The sequence below is a fragment of the Theropithecus gelada genome, chromosome 2 (assembly GCF_003255815.1).
Source record: "Theropithecus gelada isolate Dixy chromosome 2, Tgel_1.0, whole genome shotgun sequence".
NCBI lineage: Eukaryota > Metazoa > Chordata > Mammalia > Primates > Cercopithecidae > Theropithecus > Theropithecus gelada.
In genome coordinates this window covers 103,070,512-103,086,540 of record NC_037669.1, presented here as the reverse complement: position 1 = coordinate 103,086,540, position 16,029 = coordinate 103,070,512, and the positions used below count along the sequence as shown (strand labels likewise).

The 16,029-nt window shown below is 37.9% G+C and overlaps 1 protein-coding gene across 4 annotated transcripts in view; it reads left to right on the top strand.

The window, feature by feature from the left end:
- The window catches only part of GOLGA4 (golgin A4), a 101,012-nt gene that overhangs the window by 43,046 nt on the left and 41,937 nt on the right, over positions 1-16,029 (top strand). For all 4 annotated transcript variants that reach the window (XM_025376173.1, XM_025376172.1, XM_025376170.1 and 1 more), the window contains 6 exons: positions 580-636; positions 6,298-6,396; positions 7,404-7,536; positions 10,161-10,348; positions 10,621-10,704; positions 13,822-13,969. In XM_025376173.1, coding sequence (XP_025231958.1) covers positions 580-636; positions 6,298-6,396; positions 7,404-7,536; positions 10,161-10,348; positions 10,621-10,704; positions 13,822-13,969 — 709 coding nt within the window. The remainder of the gene's footprint in view (positions 1-579; positions 637-6,297; positions 6,397-7,403; positions 7,537-10,160; positions 10,349-10,620; positions 10,705-13,821; positions 13,970-16,029) is intronic.

The window sequence follows — 16,029 nt, the reverse complement described above, 5'->3', positions numbered from 1 at the left end:
TTTGGTAGAGAAGGGGTTTCACCATGTTAGCCAGGATAGTCTTGATCTCCTGACCTTGTGGTCCACCTGCCTTGGCCTCCCAAAGTGCTGGGATTACAGGCGTGAGCCCCGTGCCCCGCTGGTTTTGTATTTTTAAATATAGACAATTATTTTGTTTCTAAGCCACAAAAACCTTTAGAACAGGCTGTTAATTGATGTGTTCCACACATTATAGGTTTCAGTGAAATAAATTGCAGTTGGAATTTGATTTAATTTAAAAAAATTTTATTTTTTAAATTGAACAAACAGTAAAATTGACTTTTTGTTTGGTTTACATGCCCATGCATTTTAACAAATATATAGATTTTGAACCACTGCCACTGCCAGGATGCAGAACAGTTCTATAACATCGTGATCTAAGTTTTAACAGATTTTTCAGTGTGGTCACATCTTTAACATTTTAATCTTGTCCTCTATCTTCAGGTTATTTTTGGATAAACGGTTGTCATATTTTAAAAATAATTATTTTTGACTTGCTTTGTATTTACTATGTCATACAGTTAGCTGTTTAACCAGTTTTTTTTTCCCTCTCAATTAAAGGGTATATTAAGTCAGAGTCAGGATAAATCACTTCGGAGAATTGCAGAATTAAGAGAGGTAAGTTTCAGTGATGAGTACTTTGAAAATAGTAGTTAAATCTCATATTTATCAGAACTGTTGTATGTCCTAGGGTAGTTTCATATGCATCTCATTAGTTATACAAATAACTAACGAGTCCAGCCTCCAAGACCAGGGGGTCTGTTCTTAAAGTTTTTATTTGTATGATTTTTCTAAGATACGTTGTTGGAATTAATGAAATAAGGTCTTAGCAACAGAATATAATTTGTCTGCATGAACAGTCAGCGTCAACTTCCAAGGGTTAACTGGGTTCTTCTGTTAAGTATTTCAGGCTTCTTTTTGTTTTTCCTAACCATCAGACTTTTTTATAAAATAAATTATGTTTATTGTAATTTTTAGGGGGTGAGTAATTTTTCATAGCAGACTGTTTGAATTCCTTAATGTCTTCCCGCGGGCCATGTGTACCCACTTGCCATCGGAGTAGGCAAGACCACTCCTGGTTTGACTTGCTGTCTCAAATTATTTTGTAATGAGTACCTGTTGACTTTTGGGGTTCTCCTGCTGTCAGGTCCATCTGATACCTTGTTGCTTCCCTCTGCTTTCTCCTATACAGATCCCAACAATTGCATATTTTACTGCTATTGGTGCTTTCTCTCCACTCATTTATATTGTTTGTTGAAGAATGTCTTGTTACCTATTTTTGTTATGAATGTTCTTCATGGGTTTTTGTTACTTTCTGTTAATTCGTTAACGAAACTAGTATTATTTTGAGAAGTTTGAAATAGGTAGCTTTAGGACAAATCCGAGTAAGTTTAATGTTTTAGGTATTGTAACTGTGTAATTTATCAGTCCAAGATACAGATTTAAAAAGTATAGATAGCCTTAAAAGGGTCAGGTAAATTAATAAATCTATAAATAGTAATTGAGAAAAGCTAGTATATTTGTGGGAGGAGACAAGAAAAACAAGGGAGTATAGATTAGGATGATATCATCAATATAGCCATATTGTCCCATAGAATATTCTTTGTTGTTATTGTCAATGACAGACTATTATGTGAATTAACAATCAGAATTAATCATATAGGAATTCCATGTATTATATCACTAAAGTTTTATTCTTATTGCTATTATGTTTGATTTCTAGTCTCTTGCAGTATTTTTTATGTAGCCAAATCACTGAATTTTTGTGATATGAAAGAAAGATTATATAATTTACCACAATTCCCAAATAAATTCTTTAAAACATTCTAAACATGACTTTGAAAACCAGGCTAATTTACTTTTGTTATACTGACAAGACCAAGCATTGGCGTCAGTAATACAAATAATTACAGATGTCCTTTATTAATTAAAATTTGTATAACTTCTTTTGGATTAATAACTTAGAAAAATGTATACCCACTTTGGAAGTTATAGAGAAGGAACAAAACCTTAACTCCTGGTCTGCCCAAGATTCTGGTTTTCTAGTTGGACTGGGAATGTGTTAGTACTCAGAAGAGTATGCATGGGGGTTAGGCGTATGCAACAAAGGGGTTATGGAAAGTGAGAGAATGATAGCTAGGGTATCCTCTTTTGTTTCTCCTGCTTTATATTAATAGAAAGAAAGTGCTTTTAGCAGCTAAAAGCCCCTTTGCTTTTGCTAGAGGGGCAAATAATACGGCATTTCTATCCAAAAGATTTTTCTGTTAAGCTAATATCTTTTTGCTTAACATTTCTTTTTTACTTGTCTTGTATTTTGGGAATAAATGAAGGGTGTTAATGATAGGTATCTTGTATTTCTGGTGAAAAATTAAATGCCCATGTTTTATGCAGTTAATGATTAGATACACATAGTAATGGAGAGCAGGCATGTTTAAAATTCAGAGAGTGTACATTAGAGATTAGGCATCAGGTTTTGATGCCTAAAACCTGATAAATCCTCTCTAAAACATTCGCATTATTTAAATATGCATTGAATAAAGAGACAGGAATACCTCTTTATAATGTTATTACATCTGGAAATACAGGAATACCTGTTTTTTTTCCTTCCTATGCTCAGCCCTTCTCCACTAGGAGCCCTCGTCTGAGGGAGCTATACTCAAGAAAATACAGCTGAATGGGAAACACATCTACTTTATTCATAGATGAGTAAGCACCCATGTGATTGCTGGCTGTTAGTAAAGATAGGCCTCCTATCTATTCTCGAATTTAAATTATAGAACCAGCATTCCTTGGCAACATCAAATGGGGAAAGAAAAAGAATTGACTTTGCTAGCAGGCCCCAGCCTTACTCATCTACTCAGTTGCAGCTGTTGAGGGACTTAGAAAAACTGTGAGAGAGCTCACTGGCTAAAAAGCATGCCTTGTCATGCTTGTCTGTGGTAAAATGCATTTGTGTTGACCTTCCAAAGAGGGTGGAGCTCTGTGAGTACTCTGAATGCTGCCAGTTAGATTTGCAACTCTACCTAAATTTTTTAGGAGCTGGTGAAATATTGGGGGCAAAGACCAGAGGTAAGGGAATATGGAACTAAAGGGCCTATTTTAACTTTCCTGTCTAAATCCATAATTTTATGCAGTAACTTTATCTTCCTCTATTAGGAAATATTAATACTTATCAGAATCACAGATTGAAGAATTTGTTGTTATTGTTTTTTAATCCACCTACATGTGTTAGTTTTCTAATTACCACCAACTTAATGGCTTCACACAGCACAAATACATTATGTTGGAAGTTTGATCGAAGCCTCACTGGGCTAACATATTGACAAAATAGTGTATAGGTAGCCGGGAGAGGGAGAAGGGGACATGATTAAAAGATGCTCCCTTGTATCGGATAACTTTCTGTCTAGATGAAGAAATGAAAACGTGCAAAATCTGAAAACTATAGTATAAATCGAGGAGTGTTTTTTGGTTTGTTTTTTGTTTTGGTGGGCTGTTAGGACCGCTCTGTAACAGCCGAGCATGGAAGGTTATAGGTTGTAGGAAATTATTCGGAAGAAATGAATTTTACCTTCCAGTTCCTTCCAGAAGTGGGGGAGAAGGGATGTCATAGGACCACTAACTGTTGTATTTCGGAATAAAGACATCAGGAATAAGCACCCAGATTCTTTTATTGGCATTATTTCATTAAAGAAGTTGTGGCCGGGCACAGTGGCTCCTGGGCACAGTGGCTCACACCTGTGCCTGTAATCCCAGCACTTTGGGAGGCTGAGGCGGGTGGATCACGAGGTCAAGAGATTGAGACCTTCCTGGCCAAGATAGTGAAACCCCGTCTCTACTAAAAATAACAAAAATTAGCTGGGTGTGGTGGCATGCACCTGTAGTCCCAGCTACTCAGGAGGCTGAGGCAGGAGAATCACTTGAACTTGGGAGGTGGAGTTTGGCAGTGATCCTAGATCGCACCACTGCACTTCAGCCTGGTGACAGCAAGACTCCATCTCAAAAAAAAAAAAAAATTGTTTTAGTACCAAAGCAATTAGGAAGGACATGTTCCCAGGACAAAGTAACAGCTACTTACATGCAAGGAATTTAGATCTAAGAAAATCTCTCTACATTGGCTTTTGTTTCTTATTTCACTATGGATCTCTGAAAACTTTATTTAGGACATGATCAGCATTTGGAGACTACTGCTGTGGGAATGTCAAGTCAGGAGACATTTGTGAGAGGAAAAGTAAAAAATATGCTCAGAGATGTTGGGGCAATGTGGGTGTTGGGCAGAATAGAGAACACTTATAAGTGTACCAGATAGTGCCTCAGTGTTTTGCTGGGGCAGTTCTCAGTGTTTTGAGAATTAATAAGTTTGAAACAATGTAAGAAGAGGGAGTTGCTTATAAGTCTTTGAAAATACTGTTTGAGGAAAATTTTTCTAGCAAATGTGTGAGGGATGGATTAAATTAGAGGAGGACTTGAGGTAAGGAATCTGTCTAGAAGGCTAGTGAAGGAAATGAACTATCACAAGCTTGTCCAACCTGCAGCCCATGGCCTGCATGCAGCCCAGGACGGCTTTGAATGCTGCCCAGCACAAATTTGTAAACTTCCTTAAAACATTGTGAGGTTTTTTTTTTTGTGATTTTTTTTTTAATGCTCATCAGCTATAGTTGGTGTATTTTATGTGTGGCCCAAGACAATTCTTTTTCTTCCAGTGTGGCCTAGGGAAGCTAAAAGATTGGACATCCCTGATCTAAAGTTTTAGACACCTGAACTGTGGTTATAGTTATGGTAAAAGATAGGATCTAATTCTAGAATAAGTAATAAAAAATATTGATTATATGCAGGGATTAACAAAGATAAGTAAAATGTGACTTTGAATATTTTGAGTTTAGGGAACGAGTGAAGTATAGGAATCCCAGAATGATAAAGGAGTGTTTGATATTTCCATATGCTAACCTCTAGCATTCTAAGGGAGAAACATAGAAGACACAAGATTGAATCCAGAGGGCTGGAAGGAATCAGTGAAGGACAAAGAGGAAACTGTAATTGACAGGAATGTAGCCAATAGCCCTAAAGCCATGGTCAGCAGATACAGCCAAGAAAAGCTTCCATAGGTGATTTTGTCATTGTGCGAATACCACAGAGTGTTCTTTCAAAAACTTGGATGGTATAACCTACTATATACCTAGGCAATATTGTATTGTTTATTGTTCCTAAGCTATAAGCCTGTACAGCATGTTACTGTACTGAATTCTGTAGACAGTTGTAACATAATGGTATTTGTATATCCAAGTCTATCTAAACATAGAAAAAGCACAGTAAAAATACATTATTATATTATGAAAGCACCGTCGTATATGTGGTCTGTCATTTTCCAGAATGTTGTTACGTGGTATGTGACTATACCTAAAATGAAAGGGTAATTACTGGTGGCTGGTATTGCAGAGAGATAAAAATAAGTGGATTTGGTTAGGAAGGCTTGTTAATGACCTAAAGAAAGCAGCATTTTAACTAATTGCAGGGACTAGAAATTTCATTTTACAGATGAGAAAGCATTTGGTTTCGACTATCAGATACTTTCATATATTGGAGGAGGAAGACTCTACTGGCTGTTTGGCATATAATAATTTGGTTTCAGATCAAATGAATATAATATAACACAAGTAGTAAGAGTCTCAAAGTTTTACTTTTATCTTCAGTAATTTTTTTTTTTTTTTTTGGGAGACTGAGCCTTGTTCTGTCACCTAGGCTGGAGTGCAGTGGCAAGCCTCAATTCACTGCAACCTCTGCCCCCAAGTGATTCTCCTGCCTTAGCTTCCCGAGTAGCTGGGACCACAGATGCCTGCCACCACACCCAGCTCATTTTTGCATATTTAGTAGAGATGGGGTTTCACCATGTTGGCCAGGCTGGTCTCGAACTCCTGACCTCAAGTGATCCACCCTCCTCGGCCTCCCAAAGTGTGGGATTACAGGTATGAGCCACCGCACCTGGCCTATCTTAAGTGATTATTTATTTTCTCCACATTATTATCAATGCAGCCATCATTACAGCTCCAGAAAGTATACATTTTTCTTCTTGGATCTTCACATTCTTTAAGGAACAAAATTATTTGTTGATGCAAATGTTTTAAATAATGTTAATGTTTTACATGCTGATTATTCTCTAATTATTGTCGCTGATACCTTAAGGGAAATGTAAATCTGTATTCAACATGTTTTTAAATTTTGAAAACTTTAAGTTTATATTTTTTGTTTTATACTGAAAATTGCCTGTAAATCGTTTTGTTTTAGGAGCTCCAAATGGACCAGCAGGCAAAGAAACATCTCCAAGAGGAGTTTGATGCATCTTTAGAGGAAAAGGATCAATATATCAGTGTTCTCCAAACTCAGGTAAAAGAATAAAAGAAAAAGTATGGAATTTTTTGGATAAGGAAAAATAGAGGTGGTTTGATTTGGATATCTGCAAGGTTCCAAAAGTTTTTTCTTTTTGAAGACCTATTTTTAAAACTTTTTGCTTTCCTCAATTTTTTTATTTTTAATTTTTTTTTTTTGAGACAGGGTCTTGCTCTTTTACCCCGGCTGCAGTGCAGTGGCATGATCATAGCTTACTGCAATCTCAAGTTCCTGGACTCAAGCAATCCTCCAACCTCTGCCTCCAGAGTAGCTGGGACTACAGGCATATGCCACCGTGCCCAGCTAATTTTTAAAATTTTTTGTAGAGATGGAGTCTCACTCTGTTGCCCAGGCTGGTCTCAAACTCCTGGGCTCAAGTGATCCTTCCGCCTTGGCCTCACAAAGTGTTGGGATTATAGGCATGAGCCACCACTCCTGGCTCCTCAGTTAATGTTAAGGATATTTTTTTATTTATTGTATCTTTTGACTAACTGCATAATAATAATAGCAAATACAAAAACCGACTGTATTGGGAGTAAACTTTTTGTTTTATTTTCCCCCACTTTAGTAAGAAGAGTATCATTTAATCCATCCTCTCTCTGTTTTAAAGAAAGTACAATAAGCCGTCTACATTGATGTGTTTTGTATGTGTGGATTCAACCAACTGGATAGAAATATTTAGGGGGAAAAAGCCATGTGTAGTGAACATGTAGACTTTTTTTCTTGTCATTATTTTCTAAAATATATATAGTATAACAACTATTTGCATAGCATTTTCATTATTTAGGTAGTTTATGTAATCTAGGGATGATTTAAAGTATACTGGAGGATGTGTGTAGGCTGTATGCAAATACTACACCATTTTATATAATAGACTTGAGCTCCTGCAAATTTTGGTATTGACAGGGAATCCTGGAACCAATCCCCCACAGATACCAAGGGACAATTGTACTACTCCCATAGTTTTTTTTTGGCTTTTTTCTAATGAAGCACATTTATATTAGGTTTCTCTGCTGAAACAACGATTACGAAATGGCCCGTTGAATGTTGATGTATTGAAACCACTTCCTCAGCTGGAACCACAGGCTGAATTCTTGACTAAAGAAGAGAATCCAGAGAGTGATGTAGAGCCAGTAGGTAAGCTTCATTTTGTCAAAAGGTTAATTTAAAAACTAGAGGAGGGCCGGGCTCCTTGGCTCACACCTGTATTCCCGACACTTTGGGAGGCTAGTGTGGGAGGATCGCTTGAGTTCAGGAGTTTGAGACCAGCCTGGGCAACATAGAGAAAACCCTTCTCCACAAGAAAAAAAAACGAAAACGAAACCCCAAGAAAACCTAGAGGAGGATTTTGAGAGATTCCAGGATGTGAACTGATAGATGTGGGCTGAGGTAGAAATGTCCGTGGTCCTAATAGTTTCAGGAAGATGCAAGGGTTTGTTTTTGTTTTTGTTTTTTTTTGGTTCTTTGTTATTTAGGAGAAAATAAGTGGTTTTTTTTGTTTGTTTGTTTATTTGAGATGGTGTCTCACTCTGTTGCCTAGGCTGGAGTGCAGTGGCATGATCTCGGCTCACTGCAACCTCTGTCTCCTGGGTTCAAGTGATTCTCCTGCGTCATCCTCCTGAGTAGCTGAGATTACAAGCGTGCACCACCACGCCTGGCTAATTTTTGTATTTTCAGTAGAGACGGGCTTTCACCATGTTGGCCAGGCTGATCTCAAACTCCTAATCTCAAGTAATCTGCCTGCCTCCGCCTCCCAAAATATTGGGATTACAGGCATGAGTCACTGTGCCCAACCAAAATAATTGTTTTAATACGCAAAAATGTCATAGTCTGTGAGTAACACCACATTTTCATTGTAACTGAAATTCATTTATTATGCTACACTGTTTTATTAATAGCAGTAGCTAGATGTCATATGAACAGGCCAGTTCTGCTTACATGCTAATAAATGTGCTATGTGTAATTGTTTGGATATTTTCGTTTTTAAATAATATTGCTTAAATATTTCTATATTCTTAGATATTTGTATTTGTCCTATTTCCTATTAATTGCTTTTTAACTGGAAAAAGAAGAAATAGCTATATTTTGTCTTAAAATTCAGTTATAGCCTTCTTTGCTTTGAGGCTTGGAGGTATATACACAATAAAATTCCCATCTTTTATTTCCTAACTTTTTCTTTCAAAGGGACTTAGGATAAACTTGGAGTAAGTAGTTGAGCAGTTAACTGTCTGAGCAGCCAGCCTGTGGTGGGGTGGTGGGGCGGGGGGTCGTTCCCGAAATTCCCCAAACATGTGGAAACTTCAGACTCATAAATGTAAAGTGATGGAGAAAGCTGCACTTACCAGAACTTCTCTCAGAAAGATATTAGAATGTGGTTGGAAAGAACACTGTACTTTATTAATCCTTTTGGGAAGTGAGCTAAGACACATAATTTTGAATAACAAAAGATGATTATCAAACTGTCATTTTAAGGAGGGTGGATTCAGTTAATGTTAGTTAACTACTGTGCCATTCTGAATGGGGTTGAACCACAAAGAGGTGAATTCACTACTAAGCTTCTTCAGATAAAGATTAAACAACTAATACTAAGTAGAGTTTTGGAAGGGTGCCAGTTTATTAGCTGACTAGGGTTGTCCCTTCTTCATCTGACTAAGAGTATAGCAGAATGTTGGTGTAAGAATACACTCCTGACTGGGCATGGTGGCTCTCGGCTGTAATCCCAGCACTTTGGGAGGCTGAGGCAGGCGGATTGCCTGAGGTCAGGAGTTCGAGACTAGTCTGGCCCACATGGTGAAACCCCATCTCTACTAAAAATAAAAAAAATTAGCCGGTCGTGGTGGCATGCACCTGTAATCCCAGCTACTCGGGAGGCTGAGGCAGAGGAATTGCTTGAACCAGGGAGATGGAGGTTGCAGTGAGCCGAGATCACGCCACCGCACTCCAGCCTGGGTGGCAGAGCAAGGCTCCGTCTCAAAAAAAAAAAACAAAAGGAGTACACTCCTGTGTACTAACAGACTGTTACTGGAGCACCCTTATATTTGTAACTGCCCAATGGGTTCACCTTGCCCACTGCCTAGACAGAGCTGATTTATCAAGACAGGGGATTTGCAGTAGAGAAAGAGTAATTCACACAGAGCCGACTGCACGTGACCAGAGTTTTATTTTACTCAAATTAGTCTCGCCAAGCATTTGCGGATCCGAGTTTTTAAGGACAATTTAGTGGATGTGGGGAAGCCAGTGAGCCAGGAGTGCTGATTGGTCAGGTCAGAGATGATATAGGTAGTCAAAGCTGTCTTCTTATGCTGAGTCACTTCCTGGGTGAGAGCCACAAGATCAGATGAGCCAATTTATCGATCTGGGTGTTGCCAGCTGATCCATCAAGTGCAGGGTCTGCAAAATATCTCAAGCAGTGATATTAGGAGCCGTTTAGTGGTGGTCAGAATCTTGTGGCCTTCAGCTGCATGACTCCTAAACGATAATTTCTAATCTTTTGGCTAATTTGTTAGTCCTACAAAGGCAGTCTAGTCCCCAGGCAAGAAGGAGGTTTGTTTGGGAAATGGCTTTTATTGTCTTTGTTTTAAACTTTAAGTTCTCCCAAAGTTAGTTCGGCCTACACCCAGGAACGAACGATGACAGCTTAAAGGTTAGAACCAAGATGGAGTCAGTTAGGTTAGATCTCTTTCACTGTCTCAGTCTTAATTTTCCAAAGGCGGTTTCATATTCCTTACTGATGGCCCCTCCTTATGCTGCTTTATTGTTAGTGGAAGATGGAACTTCTGCTAAAACACTGGAAACACTCCAGCAAAGAGTTAAGCGTCAAGAGAACCTACTTAAGCGTTGTAAGGAAACAATTCAGTCACATAAGGAACAATGTACACTATTAACTAGTGAAAAAGAAGCTCTGCAAGAACAACTGGATGAAAGACTTCAAGAACTAGAAAAGATAAAGGTAAAAGAGCAGATGAGTTTTGTTCTAATTTAATCCTGTAAAGTTAGATCCACAGGCTCCACAGCATGGCTTGTACCTCCGGGAAAGGAGAGTGGATGGAAAGGACATTCTTGTTTGCCCTGGCCTGCATAACACTTACTATACCTTGAGACTTCCTGTGTACTTTTCTCCTTCTACACTGTAACGTGTATATAAATTTGATAAATGTTTAGAGTTCTCAAATGAGAAGAAGCTTTATTAGAGATGGAAATGAATTTCAAAATTTTTTTTAGGACCTTCATATGGCTGAGAAGACTAAACTTATCACTCAGTTACGTGATGCAAAGAACTTAATTGAACAGCTTGAACAAGATAAGGTAAAACAACAAAACCTATGATACTAAAATTTGTCAAGAGGTCCCAACATTTACTTTTGGAAACAGTTGGAAACATTCATGCTTGTTTCTGTTTTCCAAAATTATTGCAGCTTTTTCCATGAAAAATCTTTTTAATTCCTAGATTTATGTAACTACTAGCATTAGTTTTGTATCGTGTGAAACTGATTCTCTGATTTCTTGATCCCAGTCAGCATTTTGATTTGTAGACTAGAATAACTGTTGCTAAGTAAGTTTATATTTATAGTACATAACTACTTTACAGAGAAAAGTTAAATTATTTATAGTTAAGGCATTCTAAATGTGAATGATATCAGTATGTTCTTTCAAATAATATGGAAACAGATTAATCGCTCAGATAAGTTGCCTAAAAAATAAATAAGGGGCTGGGCACAGTGTCTCATCCCTTTAATCTCAGTACTTTGGGAGACTGAGGCAGGAGGATTGCTTGAAACCAGAAGTTCAAGATCAACCTGGGCAGTAAAGCAAGACACCCTCTCTACAAAAAGTAAAAAATTAGCTGGGTATGTTGGTATATGCCTGTGGTCCCAGCTACTCGGGAGGCTGAGGCAGGAGGATTGCTTGAGCCCAGGAGTAAGAGGCTGCAGTGAGCTATGATCACACTACTGTACTGCAGCCTGGGTGACAGGGTGAGACCCTGTCTCTTAAAAAAACAAAAAGTAAATAAGTGATAATGTATATATTAGCATAAATAACAATTGCTACAAATAAATCTTAGAATGTGTAGGTGAGATTGGAGGATTGAGGAAGGAATAAGTCTTACCTTTGGTAGTTTGGAGTTGGAGCAGCAGCTATAGCTATGCAGCAAAGACAGCCAGAAAATTCATGGATTAACAGTTTTGACCTACATCTTTCAATCCCAAGTTCTTGGGTCTTTTTTCTAAGCAGCTCCCAGTTTGTTCCATACCATCCACCAGTTTCTTTAATATGCCGGGTTATCACTACAGTATTTTAAGCGGTCATGTAATTAAGAACATGTCAGAACTGTCCTGCTGTTAAAATGTATTGGCGGTCTTTTTCATCCTTTTGATAATATTGCTTTGCTAGATTATAAACTTCTTGAGGGCCTATTAAAATTTTTTTTTTTTTTTTTTTTTGAGGCGGAGTCTCGCTCTGTAGCCCGGGCTGGAGTGCAGTGGCCGGATCTCAGCTCACTGCAAGCTCTGCCTCCCGGGTTTACACCATTCTCCTGCCTCAGCCTCCCGAGTAGCTGGGACTACAGGCGCGCCCGCCACCTCACCCAGCTAGTTTTTTGTATTTTTTAGTAGAGATGGGGTTTCACGGTGTTCTCCAGGATGGTCTCGATCTCCTGACCTCGTGATCCGCCCATCTCGGCCTCCCAAAGTGCTGGGATTACAGGCTTGAGCCACCGCGCCCGGCCAATTTTTTTTTTTTTTATTACTAAGAACTTAAAACATTTACAAAAGAAAAGCTGCTAAAATGAATTTCTGTGAACCAACCACCCATCTTCAACCAGTTAACATCTCATGACTAATCTTGTTTCATCTGTACCTTCTCAACTCTCATTGTCCTACTCATCCCAGGATTGTTTTAGAGCAAATCCAAGAAATTTTATCATTTTTTTCCCAAAAGTATTTTAGTATATCTTTAAAATAAAAGATGTTATTTTTACAATAATACAACCACATTATCATGATCACATCTAAAAATTTAATAATTTTTTAATATGACCTGCTATCTAGTCAGTTTCAGATTTTCTCTAGTCTCTCATATATTTTTTGCTCTTTTATGAATCAGGGTCCTTATAAAGTTTTTTCATTGCAATTGGTTGGTATGACTCTCAAGATTTCTTTTAATTTAGAGGTTCGATTATTTTCTCTCCTCCTCTTTCCACTATATTTTGGTTTTTGAAGAAACTGAAGTCCCATGATTTTGTTTTGAGATTTCATATAACAGTGTCTTACTTACCTGGTTGTTATCTTTCTATCTCTCCATTAATATTAGCCATCTGGAAGAGTCATACTCTAAAGTAAGGGTTGGCAAACCCTGTGGAGAGGGTGCTAATCTTAAGACCATGAAATAGTTGTCACAATGTCTGAACATTTTTTCAACAGACAAGTGAACCACCTCATTTTTTGTTAGTCCTAAATGACTTTTTTACTTCATACAATTTGGTTATCTTTTTCCACTGCTGAGCTCCATTTCTAGTGTAGATTATCCAGAAAGAGGGAACAGAAGTAACTAGCAAGTTGGAGGAATGGGGATGCCTTACTGAGCAAAGTAAGGAGTAGTGGTGGTACCAGAGACAGTCACAGGAAGAAAGAGAAAAACCACGTAGATGTGCCCTGGGATTTTGCTTTATCCAGTGTGGCAGCAGGCACCTTCCATTCTCAGTCTCTGGGGTTATCCCCATGTTATAGCACAGATCAATACTTGTAGTTTATTGTAGCATCAAGCCAAGTTCAGAAGACTATATTTTGTTCATTATAAACTGTTTACAAAGACAGATAGCACATTTGTAGAAAGGTTATAAATTAATTATTTTAAGTAGTAATGGTTTAATGCATTAAGGGTTAAACTATTAAAATTTTTTAATGTAAAAAATACCCTGTTATGCTAGGTAATAGGATTAGAGCAGAAAACAGATCTCAGTTTGTGAAGTACTGAAATAATTGTTATGCTATACTTAGCAAGAAATATCATTTTTTTCTGCCTTTTATTTTTAATTTTTTAATTTTTAATTTTTTTTGAGATGGAGTCTCGCTCTGTCACCCAGGCTGGAGTGCAATGGCATGATCTCAGCTCTCTTCAACCTCCGCCCCCTGGGTTCAAGCAATTCTCCTGCCTCAGCCTCCTGAGTAGCTGGGATTACAGGCATGTGCCACCACGCCTGGCTAATTTTTGTATTTTTGGTAGAGAGAGGGTTTCGCCATGTTGGCCAGGCTGGTATCGAACTCCTGACCTCAGGCCATCCACCCTGCTTGGCCTCCCAAAGTGCTGGGATTACAGACATGAGCCACTATGCTCGGCCTTTTTCTGCCTTTTAAATTAAGTTTTATCTGTGCTGTTGATGCAGTTTTGTTATGCAGATGTTTTAGAGTCTTCACTTCTATTCAGGGAATGGTAATTGCAGAGACAAAACGCCAGATGCATGAAACCCTGGAAATGAAAGAAGAAGAAATTGCTCAACTCCGTAGTCGCATCAAACAGATGACTACCCAGGGAGAGGAATTACGGGAACAGAAAGAAAAGTCCGAAAGAGCTGGTAAGAACTTGAGGGTTATTTGTTTTATGTTGGAACTCAAAAGTTAGTTAAAGTGCTTGACCAATATTTTTAAAAAATGACTTAAATATTGATAAAAATTCTTAACTGTAGAGGCTCCTAATAAGACACCCATCTGCTTATTAGAGGAGGCAGAGGTTGGCAAACTGTGGCTTGTGGGCCAGATCCAGCCCACGGCCTGTTTATGTACAGCCCTAAGGCTAAGGATGATTTTTAAATAGTTGAAGAGAAGAAAAATATATGACAGAGATCGGATGTGATCTACAAAACCTAAAATGTTTATCATCTGGCCCCGTACAGAAAATGTTTGCTGACAGAGTATCAAAATCCACATTTAAAATTTTAGAACTTCCCAGTAAGGTACAGCATGGTATTTATTAAATAATTGTTACCTTATAGTTGCTTTAGGGTAAACAAAAAGTATAAGTTATAGTCTGCTTTTAAAGAGAATAATGAGCACTTTAGTGTTAATAGCATGTTTTGACACAATAAATGCTGGGCTATAAAGTATAGAACCCAGCATAGTATTCAACAAGGTACAAAACTGACTAAAGCTAGGAAAGGAGGGATGTTTGAAAGGGGGAGGGCAGGATGAACTGTGCCTTCATATCAGGGAAGATGTGAATTTTGAATTGGACCTCAAATAATGAATAGAATGGGCCTAACAAGAGAGGTGTGGGCAGCACACATTTCAGATGCTACAATGCCATGAACAGGCACAGTGATCATAGTGGGTGTGTGAATCAGCTGAAAACCATTCTTGCTGAAGTGGGAAATGCAGTTGGATTGTAAAGGAACTGACTATTGAAATCTTAAAAGGTAGGTAGCTGAGTTTAGACTTTGATATACAAAGTAACAGGAAGCCAGTAATAGGAAGGCATAGTGTGATGGGAGCTAGGGTTTTACATAGAAAATAAATGAAATAGGAAGTCAAACGTAGAAGCAAAGACAGAAATCCAGATTTGAGGGACTGTGAGCTTTGGTCACCTTGCTAGGATGGTGGTTCTGGGAAGGAGAAGAAAGAATCTGTAGAATTTGGTATCTAATCAACTCAGGGAGGCAGAAGAAAAGTAAGGACTCTAAGTCGGCTCCAAAGTTTTAAGCTTAGGACACTTAATGAATAGTAGTGTGGAATTAGAATAGGAAATCTAAATGGGGAAGTTGAGAATTGGAGTGAAATGATGGGTTTGTTTAGATACATTGAATTTGAGCCAGTCATGAACTTTTCAAATGGAATTGAGTTGCAGGAATTTGGAAGTAAGAAACTGGAACATCTTTCAAGAGTCGTCAGCCTAGGATTGAAACCTGTGGTTAAATCTCTAGGAGAGGCTGATTTCTACAAAAGGTTAAATTTTACAGTAGTAGTAATAGTCGTGGTAGTAACAGCAGCAGCTGCTTCTACTGACACTTATTTAGCACTTGTTGCTGCTACTACTACTGCTGCTACTATTGTTAATACTGCTGCTAGCCATTACTTACTTTGTAATGCTCTGCTTTAAGGGCTTTGCTTGTATTTACTTGTGTTGCATCCTCACAAGTGTGTGAAATAATACTGTTATCTTCATTTTACAAATAAGCAAACCTAAGAATGTAGAAGTTAAGTAATTTACCCACATTTATGCACAGAGGGTAAGTATATACTGAAAATTTAATCCAGGCATTGTGACTCAGGTCTGTGCTCTTAACCATATAGAGGTCTTGAGTTTGGCAATGAGACATAAATGAGAAAAAAAAAAGTTACCTCATGAAGTCATAGAAATTGTGTATAGTTAGGTTTTTGGGGGAATATAAGATGTGTTTCAAGAAGTGGAGAAGGTAAGATGAAGACTTTGTAAAGGTCTTTGAATTTGGTAAGGATATGATTTGGAGGATGCAGTTTTGAGAAATGATTTTACAAACCAGATTTTAAGGTGTTAAGAAGGGTACTGGGTCTCTACACAGAGAAATAGTTGACTGTTTCATAAATATCTCCCCATCTTCTTGCAGTTATTTATGGATAAAGTGACTGAGGAATTTAGTTAATGAATTTGTTGTCATCAAAC